We start from the raw sequence: 12,315 nt of genomic DNA on the forward strand, positions 1-12,315 counted from the left end.
CTGCCTCAGACAACATCCTGGTGTAGAGATTGTCACAGGATAAAGTTCACATCCTTAATGTGGCTTATGGGGTCTCTTATGATGAGACCCAGCTCTTACCTCTTCACTTCAGCCTTGGCCCTCACCATTTCTCACTTCAATTTATAACACACTAGCCTTACTAAACTTCTTTTCGTTCCTTAACCTGGCCATGCTACCATGCCTCAAGGTTTCCACCAGTCTGTTCTCTTTCTGGACCTTTTCCCCGTATCCCTCCACTTCTTTCTCCTGGCTAACTCGTATTCAGCCTTCAGATCTCAACATGGATATCCAAAAAACCTCTTCCAGACTGGACTAGATGTCCCTATACATGTTTTCCTAGTACCCTTTGCCCGCTTCACTTATAACAGCACTATCACATTGTTTCATAATTACTTGTCTGTCTCCTCCGTAGATTATAAATTCCTTAAGGCAGTGCCCATGCTCTCTTGTTTGCCATTCTACCCCTAGGGCCTGGCACGTATTAGACACTAATAAATATTTGTTAAATAAATAAAAGTGTAAATAAATGATCCAAGAAAGGGATCTTTTATTGTCAGTTCTTTAATAACTGTCCTGCCAATGGCCATCTATTTTTTCAAATCTGTAGCTAATTTTCAATGTAGGAGTTATTTTTTGTAAAAGCAACTGTTATCTAACCTCTGTCTTCAGCCTTCTCTACAGTCGTAAGACTTATCAGTTCCAAAGTACACTCTTAAGTCCCAAGGTCAAGACTTTGCACAATTTCAAGTCTTCTTTTTGAATAAGAGCTGTGCACTTTCTATTTTATTTGCAAAAATGTTTGAAATCGCTTTTACCTTTTGCATGCTTTTTGGATCCTCTGTAATCTTGCCAGAATTCATATTAATCTTGGACTTCTTGAATTCTCCTGGTATTTTTTTTATATTAGTTGTGTAAAACTCTTTTTAAGTGTTTCTTCAATGTGAAAGGAGCCCACAATGAAATATAAAGGTATGTATCTCTTTCTCTTTTTCTTCCGTTTCCCACCCCCTCATATAGACTTATCAATTTCACTTGTTTTCTTTTCCTTGTCTAAATCCCATTTCAGATTGCTCTTAGTGAAATATTTTATTCTTTTTTCATCCATCTCCACCATATACACTACTCCCTAAATTTCTAACTTCTCCATCTGCAGTCATGACTTCAGAAGTCATTTAAATATGGCCTCTAAACTATAAATTTAAATGTCTCCTGTGGTAATGTTTTTCTTTTTTTAAGATGTTGGGGGTAGGACTTTATTAAATTTATTTATTTTTGCTGTGTTGGGTCTTCGTTTCTGTGCGAGGGCTTTCTCTAGTTGTGGCAAGCGGGGGCTACTTTTCATCGCGGTGCACGGGCCTCTCACTATCGCGGCCTCTCTTGTTGCAGAGCACAGGCTCCAGATGCGCAGGCTCAGTAGTTGTGGCTCACGGGCCTAGTTGCTCCGCGGCATGTGAGATCCTCCCAGACCAGGGCTCAAACCTGTGTCCCCTGCATTAGCAGGCAGATTCTCAACCACTGCGCCACCAGGGAAGCCCCTGGTAATGATTTATAATAGCCAAAGGATCTCCCAGGTAGTCTAGGGGTATTTTCTCCTAATCTATTCACCCTCTTCCTTTTCTACTCAGTCTGGATTCATGGATCCAAGCTACTTTCTCATACCCTCTTGTTTCTTTACCTACATATAAAAGTCCACGCTCGGATCACTGCTATAGTTTGTCTACTACTAACTCGGGCCTAAAGCCTTCTGTAGAAAATCATACAACTGTGCAGATTGCCAATGCCATAAGTTTATGGACACGCTTAGCTCACTGAATCATTTTTTTTCTTGACTTTAATCAGCGCTTGTTCCCTTCCCCTCATAATTTCTCTGAGTCTTTATCACTCTTTTCAAAGCTCCCTTTTCCATTTTCACCTCTCCTACTCTTAGCAGACCACCTTGCCTCCTACTTTATCAACAAAACTGAGGCCAAGAGGTATGAGCTCCTTCTATTTCCTATATCTTAATCTAAGCAGTTATTTATATCCGCAACCATTCCCAATTCCTTTCCTCCCATGTGAGAAAATAAGGTGCCCCTTACTCCTGTTTAAGGCAATGTTTTCCACCTGTGCCTTTGATCGTGGAGCAGCTTATTGGGAAGTGGTTAAAAGCACAAGCTTTGGAGTCAGCCACCCAGACTTCAGCTTGAATCCTGATTCCGAAACTTACTATAAATGGGTTAACTTCTGTTAAGCCTCAGCCTTCTCTGTAATGAAGACAATCAAACCTACCTTATCTGGTTTTCATGATTAATGAGATTGCAAGGCTAAGCACTTAGAGTTCCTGGAATATACCACATGGTCAGTAAAAGGTAGCTGTTGCTAATAATAATAAATTAATAACATCATCAACTCACCTCCAGTGTTCTATCAGTTCCTTCTCATATTTGTTTATCTCTTTACTGCTTTCTTCCCCTTGGCCTGTAAATGTTTCTCTTTACCCCACATGCTTCCTTGAGCTACTCTCTAATGTTTTCTCTCTGTCTCATTCTTGGCTGTCCCTTGGGTGATTTGTGCTTATTGTCTCTACTGCCTTACCTGCCCCCCTCCCCACCGCGGGCATCCCCAGCCCACTAGAGTCTGGTTGCTGCCTCCACCTCACTACTCAAACTGTTTTCCAAAGGTCAGCGTTGACCTACAAGTTACCAAGTCCTTTGAGCATTTTCAGTCCTGGTTCTATTGCCCGTCTCTGCTTCATTTAACACTCCTTTAAACTCTATTTCCTTGGTCTCAGGATACCATGGTGTCCTGGTGCCTATTATTTCTCTGACCATTCCTCCTCTGTCTCCTTCCTGGTCTCTTCTTCCCATTCCTTCCCTCTACTGTTTTCTTCCTGGCATATTGCCTTCTTCACTCTACATACTATTCCTGGGTGATCTCATATTCTTTGGTGGTTTCAGCTCTTAGGTGCATCTCAGCCCTGCCTTCCTAATCTGTCTTTTATGTCAATTTGGATTGCCCTCAAGCACTTAGCACATCTAAAAGTGAATCCATCATAGTCCTATCTCCCACCCTCATTCCCAAACCTTTGTTTTCTTGCAGTAGTCTTTGTGTAAAGTGGGTGGCCTCACTCTTCATCCTGTATCCCAAACTAGTCACCTTTGATTCATCCCTGCTGATTTTACCTTCTAAGTACTCAGATCTGTTGCCTCCTCTCTAACCACCGATGTCTTAATTCAGGCCTTTATCATCTTTCATCGGGACTGCTGCAACAACCTCCTATCATGTTTCTTTTTCCACAGTGTTGTTTCCCTCAAATAGCTACCATAATGCTCTATACAAAATAAACCCAGCCATGTCTTTTCTGTATTTAAATAACTCCTCATCACCTACAGACTATGATCCAAGCTCTTTACAGTGGCCTCCAGGGCTTTCAGTCATTAGTTCTCTGTTCCTCCTCTCTTAGCCTTATTTTTAACCACTTCTTTCTTTGAATTTTATCTTCCAGCAGCACCAAACTGTGTGTAGTTACCAGTATATACCATACTATCGGGTTGGCCCAAAAGTTCGTTCAGGTCTTTCCGTAACATAACATCTTATGGAAAAACGCGCACGAACTTCTGGGCCAACCCAATATTTCTTACCTTTGTGCCTTTACTCATGCTCTTTGCTGTCTGAAAAGAAAGCCCTGTTCTTCTACCCCCACTACCTGTCTTTTACCTGCCTAATTCTTTTTCATCTTTTAAGAGTGTTTGTTTGTTTAATATTTTAGGGATGGTGGAAACCTTTGAGTGTGTGGTGAATACCTTGGAACCTCTCTCTAGAGAAATGCATATAACCCCCAAATTTGCACATGATATCAGGTTTTAACCCTAAATTAAATCCTCCTAAGGTATTATCATCCCCAGAAAAATGTGTCCTAACCCCCTGCCAGATTGGTTTAGTTTCCCTCTTTCATATTCTTTTACAATATCATGTGCATGTCTCACATTATGATTAGTGTCTTTGCTACTATACTATACCTCCTTGAGGTAGTAACTATCTTACTCATCTTTTTGTCCCCAGCACCTAGCACAGCACATAGAAGTTATTACCAAAAAATTGAGATTGAATGTTCCTGAAGTACAAAACATCTTTCACTGTGGACCGTTTATCCATTCAGCAAACATTTATGGAGAGCCTGCTATGTGCCAGGCATTGTGCTGGGTGCTGAAGATACAAAGATTAACAAGACAAACATTATCCTTATCTTCACAGAACTTACAGTCTAATGCCTTTTTAAAAAGCATGTATTTGGGCTTTCCTGGTGGTGCAGTGTTTGGGAATCCGCCTGCCAATGCAGGGGACACGGGTTCGTGCCCCGGTGCAGGAGGATCCCACATGTCGCAGGGCGGCTGGGCCCATGAGCCATGACCGCTGAGCCTGCGCGTCCGGAGCCTGTGCTCCGCAGCGGGAGAGGCCGCGGCAGTGAGAGGCCCGCGTACCGCAAAAAAAAAAAAAAAAAAAAAAAAGCGTGTATTTAAATTAGACATTAAAAAACTGTGTGGTGAGTGCTTTTATAAGGGAAATACAGGGTAGAATAGGATTATCTAAAAAGAGCAAGTTACCTGTATTTGGGAGACCAGAGAAGGCCTTCAAGAGGTAGTAATAATTAAGTTGCTATCTGTAGGATAAGTAGGGAGGGGACTGGAGAGAAGTTCCCATCAGAGGATAACATCTGCCAAGGTCTTGGTATGAAAGAATGTTGTATCTAAAGAAGCAAAAGCAGTTCCATGTGGCTGAAAATATGAATTTGGTGGGTAGGAGGGACACAACAAGAGGAGGAGGAGTCTGCTAAACCATGCTCAAAAGTTCACACTTGCTTCTAAAGTCAGTGGGAAGGCATAAAAGATTTTTTTTCCTGAAATAATGCCATTTGCAGCAAAGTGGATGGGCCTAGAGATTATCATACTAAGTGAAGTAAGTCAGAAAGAGAAAGACAAATACCATATGATATCACTTATATGTGGAATCTAAAATATGATGCAAATGAACTTTTTTATGAAACAGAAACAGACTCACAGACATAGAAAACAAATTTATGGTTACCAAAGGGGAAAAGGGGTGGGGGAGGGATAAATTAGGAGTTTGGGATTAACAGATACAAACTACTATATATATAAAATAAACAACAAGGTCCTACTGGATAGCACAAGGAACCATATTCAATATTGTGTAATAAGCCATAATGGAAAAGAATATGAAAAAGAATATGTATATATATATGTGTAACTGAACCATTTTGCTGTACACCAGAAACTAACACACCATTGTAAAGCAACTATAATTTTTTAAAAAAATGTTATTCTTCAATAAAGTTCCTAGCCAATATAAGAAGAAAAGAGGAGTTGTGTCAGAGTGTGTGTATGTAGAGAAAGTTCTATTTACCAGTGGAAAACAAATGAGCTTTAGAAAGCTGAACAGAGCTGTCATGTGGCTACTGTCTCTGATGCCAGCTTGAACCAAAACTGACAACGTGAGATCCTGCAATCTTTTGGCTTTATACTGAGATGGAAACCACTTTAGTGGATTAGGCAAGATGGTGGAGAATCAGAGAAAGGTCCATGAAGGAAAACATATAGAAAATATCACTCTGTCTACTACTTTCCTTTTTTTTTTTGCGGTACGTGGGCCTCTTACTGTTGTTTGCGGAGCACAGGCTCCGGACACGCAGGCTCAGCGGCCATGGCTCACGGGTCTAGCCGCTCCGCGGCATGTGGGATCTTCCCGGACCGGGGCACGAACCCGTGTCCCCTGCATCGGCAGGCGGACTCTCAACCACTGTGCCACCAGGGAAGCCCCACTACTTTCCTTTTTTAAAAAAAATCTTAAAAATAACTCCTTTTCCTTGAAGTTGTTTTGTTTTTCTAAATACTTGTAAGCAAGAATCATCTGTAAGAAGCAAGTTTCAGTGACTCCTTTTTTATTTGCTAATTTCTCTGGCTTATAAAATGACTATCATAAGATTACGGAAAAATATATACTTTAATTTTTTGTCTAACTTAAACAAGGATAATTTCAAAAATTGAAGAGCCTTTCAACATCTAGTCCCAGTGTTGAGGACTTTAATAAGTAGACCTTATATGGGTGGATGTCGTCTTTAATCTCTGAAATAAGCTATTTAGTTAGGCGACCTTTTATCGTAAAATAGTCTGTAGAAGACATTTCTCAAAAGATTATGTATATTGACCTTCTATCTTCTTTCTCCCCCAGATATTTTTCTTTGGATTTGGGTGGCTTTTTTTCATGCGACAACTGTTTAAGGACTACGAGGTGAGAAGAGATCATTTTGATTATGCTAATATTATATGAATTTAGATTGTTTTAAATGAGACAAGAAAAATACCTCCATTAAAGAAAAATCATGTTCGAGAAAAACAAATATCATATGATATCACTTATATGTGAAATCTAAAGAAAATGATACAAGTGAACTTATTTACAAAACAGAAGTAGACTCACAGACGTAGAAAACAAACTCACGGTTACCAAAGGGGAAAGTGGGGGGTTGGGGGGGGTAAACTGGGAGTTTGGTTTTAACAGATATACACACTACTATATATAAAGTAGATAAACAACGAGGACCTACTGTAGAGCACAGGGAACTGTAGTCAGTATCTTGTAATAACCTATAATGGAAAGGAATCTGAAAACGTATATATATATATAAATATATATATATATCTGAATCAGCTGTACACGTGAAACATTGTAAATCAGCTATACTTCAATTAAAAACAAAATGAGTTATGCTTGAACTTCCATGACCTGTGATGGTCAAGAAAAAAAAATAAAAATCACGTTTACTCCCAAGATGGGAAGTTTTTGCCACTAATATAATTCTTAAATTGGAGAATATAATCAAGCTTAGTTGATTTTTTTTTTTTTTTAGGCAAGTCGTGTATAGCCCAGGAGCCAGGATCAAGAAATATCATGCCTTAGTCATATCAGTATATATACCAATAGCAGACAGTTATTCTTTGGGAGAGAATTTAACTTATAATGTCTCATAAATGTGCTCATTCATTTGGTATCTGGCCTTCAGTGTTAATTACCAATCATACATCCTAAGTTAATACCAAATTCTAAGGTTGGTTCGATTCATATCTTAAGCCTTGAATTCAGAAAGACAACAGCCTACACTGGACATTTCCTAATTAATCTTTCTCATTTAGTAATAAGCTCAATGGTTATGGACTATCTGGGGTCATTTCTAGTATGTTCTCCATTAAACTTCCCCAGGGAGTTTGAGTTATTGTCTGAAATAGCCCAGAATTCCAGAGATTCTGTTCTGCTCAATACTTTAAGGCCTCCTAGGGAAGGTTCTAAAACTGGTCCAAGGTCTGCAGAATGTTGAAGTAACCCTTTTAGCACTAACCTGTATACATAAATCTGTAATTTTTTTTGTCAGTGTGCATCAGGAATTCTAAATGCTGCTTCTGACCCTGTCACTTCATCTTCTTGTGCTTTAAATTTTTCATCCACAGGAGGAGGATGATAATAGTGACCCATGAATTAGAAGTACTACCTGCTTTCATCTGTTCCTTTAGCTCCAGACTAGTTACTGTCATGGCCCTGTTTCTAATAACTTGAGAATTTCCTTAATATAAGTTTTCTGACTTGTAACCAGAAGGTTATCAACTCAATATTTCACATAAGGAAATGACTTTTAGTCTCTATTTGACTTTTAACAGGTGCGTCAGTATGTGGTACAGGTGATCTTCTCTGTGACTTTTGCATTTTCTTGCACCATGTTTGAGCTCATCATCTTTGAAATCTTAGGAGTATTGAATAGCAGGTGAGTAAGAGTACTAATTAGCTATCCTCTTAAAGAGACCTATGTTACTTTCTTTATGGTGCAAGATTTACTGGGATCCCATACCTGAAAAAATGTGTCTGATATGGGATTAATATCCAAAGCATATAAAGGACTCATATAACTCAATAGCAAGAAAACCAAATAATCCAATTTAAAAATGGGCAAAAGACCTGAATAGACATTTTTCCAAAGAAGATTTACAGGCCAACAGGTACATGAGAAAATGCTTAACATTACCAGTCATTAGGGAGATGCAAATTAAAATCACAATGAAAACAGTAAAACCACACCTCAGATCCATTAGAGTGGCTACATCAAAAAGACAAAAGAGGGCTTCCCTGGTGGTACAGTGGTTAAGAATCCGCCTGCCAATGCAGGGGACACGGGTTTGAGCCCTGGTCTAGGAAGATCCCACATGCCATGGAGCAACTAAGCCAGTGTGCCACAACTACTGAGCCTGCGCTCTAGAGCCTGTGAGCCACAACTAATGAGCCTCCACGCCACAACTACTGAAGCCTGTGTGCCTAGAGCCCATGCTCCGCAACAAGAGAAGCCACTGCAATGAGAAGTCCACGCACTGCAATGAAGAGTAGCCCCCTCTCACCACAACTAGAGAAAGCCCACACGCAGCAGCAAAGACCCAACACAGCCAAAATAAATAAATTTTTCAAAAAATTAAAAAAAGACAAAAGATAACAAATAGTGGTGTGGATGTGGAGAAAAGGGAACCCTTGTGCACTGCTGATGGGATTGTAAATTGATATAGCCACCATGGAAAACAGTGTGGAGGCTCCTCAAAAAACTGAAAATAGAACTACCATATGATCCAGCAATTCCACTTCTGGAAATATATCCAAAGGAAATTAAAACACTGACTCGAAAGAGTATCTGCACCCCATGTTCATAACAACATTATTTACAATAGCCAAGATATGGAAAAAACCTAAGTGTCCATCAAAGGATGAATGGATAAAGTGTGGAATGTATATACAATGGAATATTATTCAATCACAAAAAATGAAGAAATCCTACCATTTGTGATAACACGGATGGACCTTGAAGGCATTATGCTAAGTGAAATAAGTCAGACAGAGAAAGACAAATACTGTATGATTTCACTTATATGTGGAACCTAAAAACAAAAATAAGAACACCAAACTCATAGAAAAAGAGATCAGATTGGTAGTTGCGAGAGGCGGGGTGTTTGAGGACGGGGAATTGGAGGAAGGTGGTCAAAAGGTACAAATTTCCAGTTATAAGGTAAATAAGTTCTAGAACACTGCTGTGTGATATATAGGAAATTTAAGAGAGTAAATCCTAAGAGTTCTCAACACAAGGAGATTTTTTTTTTTGTATCTATACGAGAGAATGATGTTAACTAAACCTTTTGTAATAATTTCACAGCATGTGTAAGTCAAACCATCATTCTAGACACCTTAAGCTTATACAGTGGTCTATGTTAGTTATTTCTCAACAAAACTAGAAAATAAAATTTATTATCACAACCTGGAAGTTTTACTGATATCTAAGCAGAGGTCAGCAACCTTTCCTGTAAAGAGCCAGATAGTAAATATTTTAGGCATTGTGGGCCACACCGTTTCTACTGCAACTACTCAGCCCTGCTGTTGTAGAGCCAAAGCAGCCATAGGCAATATGTAGTCAAATGGGTGTGACTGTGTTCCAGTAACTTCATTTATAAAAAGAGGTGCCTGGCTGGCCATAAGTAGTGATCTAAGTAGTGTAGAAAGGACTATGACTCAAATAGTCTAAAACCAAAATTATTGTTTTTGGTAGCTGATGTCCCCCAACTTTTGACTCATTTATAATTAACAATCCCATATAGTAAGACACCTCACTCAGTTACTTGGATTTATATTCCTCAAATAGCTTATCTTAAAGAGTATGGAAGTAGCATTGCTAAAATCTCGTTCTTCTTTAGGTGCTTTTTTGGGGGATTGGGTAGGCTGAGACATGTCTTCAGTTATACCTATTTTTTCATACTAACATTTGGTCCTACTATGTAACAGAATTATGGACCGTGATCATATATTATTACCTGTGCATTGACTATTCAGAATACTTTTCAAAGGAAAATCTTGGACCTGACCAAGAGTATTCTTTTGGCTCCTCTCTAAACAGAAGTGGTATAGCCTCCTATTCAAATATGTAATCTTGTTGGTATCCTTAATTTTCTCAAGAGAATGTCATTTTACCCTCAGTTCAAATGACAGTTAAAATATATGATTTGCTTTTAATTGGCAATATGGATTACACGTGTCATTTCAAACCCACTGCCTCCCAATATCTTTCAGAAACTTAGCTGAAATACTAAGTATGATTGCCTGGAGGATGTGCATATTGTTTGTTTCTCCATATGCTCAAAAGTGGGTAATCCAGATGAGCAAAAGCTGTCAGTTTATCTAAACCAAATGGTATTGGCTCTCTGTAGGGTAGCCTTTACTGAATAGCTCTTTATTTTATGATTCCTGCCATCTACACTAAGGAGTAAGCAGAAGAAATAGCCCTCTGAAACTCATCAGTGTTTCTCTTGAAAGGATGTTGTGAAGAACATTGTTAATTGCCCTCATATTTTCTTCTTTATGAAATCTTTGGAGAAATTTCAATATGATCGTGGTAATAATTCAGTAATAATAAATCAGTAGTAATTATGCTTACTTTATGTAATTTGTTTTTCTTACATACACTATGATTTATCTAACTGATCAATTTTTCTATTTTACATTGACTATTAGAAAACGTAAAGCTAAATTTATGACCCACCTGTAGCAAGTTTCTAGAACTTTATGGTGAGCATTTTCATAATAACCATCAGGCCTGCCCTGATATTCTACCTATATTTTGCCACTGTTTTTCCTTCCTTTCTTATTTCCTTATAGTTTATTTCATCATCCTGTATTTTATATGTACTCATAAACCACTTAACCACTTAACCTTTTTTGAAACAAGGCCTAGTTTTAAGTAAGTTTAAAATCAATAAACTTGACACCATCGAGAAAGTGAACAGATATCCCACAAATTGGAGAAAATTTTTGTAAATCATGAATCTGCTATGGGACTTCAATCTAGAATATATAAAGAACTCTTACAACTCAATAATAAAAAGACAAATATCACAATTAAAAAATGGACAAAGGATCTGAATAGGCATTTCTCCAAATAAGATATGCAAATGGACAATAAACACATGTAAAGATGCTCAACATCTTTAGCCATCAGGGAAATGCAAATCAAAACCACAGTGTAATACCACTTGACACCCACTAGGATGGCTATAACCAAAAAGACAATAACAAGTGTTGACAAGGCTGTGGAGAAATTGGAACCCTCATTTGCTATGGGTAAAAGGTAAATGATACAGCCACTTTGCAAAATAATGGCAGTCTTCAAAAAATTAAATATAGTTATTATATGACCCAGCAATTCCACTCCCTGGTAGATACCTAAAGAGAAATTAAAACATGTCTACACAAAAAACTCCTATATGAATATTTATAGCATTGCTATTTATAATAGCTAAAAAGTAGAACAACCCAAATGTTCACCAACTAATGAATGGATAAACAAGATGTGGTATATTCATATAACAGTATGAATATTATTCAGCCATAAAAAGGAATGAAGTTTCAATAGATGCTACACATTGTTGAACCTTGAAAACATTATGCTAAGTTAAAGAAGTCAGTCACAAAAGATCACATATTACATGATTCCACATACATGAGATGTCCAGAATATGTAAGTCCATAGAGACAGAGAGTATATTGGTGGTTTCCTAGGGCTGGGGAGGTTGAAAGGAAAGGGGAGTGATTGCTAATGGGTACTGGGTTTCATCATGGAGTGAGAAAAATGTTCTAAAATTGATTGTAGTGATGGCTGCACAATGATGTGACTATACTAAAAACCATTATATTGTACACTTTAAACATGTGAATTATGTCTCAATAAATTGTTATAAAAAGAAGCCCTAAAATATTTTAATCAATAAGTAAAATATATTTTATAAGCAGTAGTAAAAGTGGTCATGCAAATCAGATGTTTATACTGAGAGTACAGAAGAATTATTTATGTGTCTTTATAACACATATTAACATTTATTTTCTTTTAACTCATATTGAAATAGGACTCCCAGTGGTAAGTGAAACAAGTCATTCTACCAATAATATATATTGATAAATGTTATTATACATTGTCTATGAATATGACTAGAGCATTAACAGTCTCAATTTAATAAGTAAAATTCTTAGGAGGTTAAGATGGCCATATATACCTTTCAGAACTTTGTATTTTTTAATCTCTATAAATGAGCAGATAGTAACAACCTAGTTGACTAATTAGATGGGATATATTCAGTATTGAGTTCAAAGAGCAAGAAATCCTTTGGAAGACTAAAGAGAGTGAAAGTAGCTGCCCTCTTTCCCTCCTAGTGATATTCTTTGACA

General features: G+C 37.8%; 1 protein-coding gene across 1 annotated transcript in view; it reads left to right on the forward strand.

Annotated features, from left to right (window-relative positions):
- Positions 1-12,315, forward strand: part of GPR89A (G protein-coupled receptor 89A) — a 43,124-nt gene that overhangs the window by 2,249 nt on the left and 28,560 nt on the right. The window contains exons 2-3 of the mRNA XM_079921549.1: positions 6,250-6,309; positions 7,731-7,834. Of these exons, the coding sequence (XP_079777675.1) occupies positions 6,250-6,309; positions 7,731-7,834 (164 nt within the window). The remainder of the gene's footprint in view (positions 1-6,249; positions 6,310-7,730; positions 7,835-12,315) is intronic.

The sequence above is a fragment of the Stenella coeruleoalba genome (genome assembly GCF_951394435.1).
Source record: "Stenella coeruleoalba genome assembly, chromosome: 1".
In the NCBI taxonomy this organism is placed as follows: domain Eukaryota; kingdom Metazoa; phylum Chordata; class Mammalia; order Artiodactyla; family Delphinidae; genus Stenella; species Stenella coeruleoalba.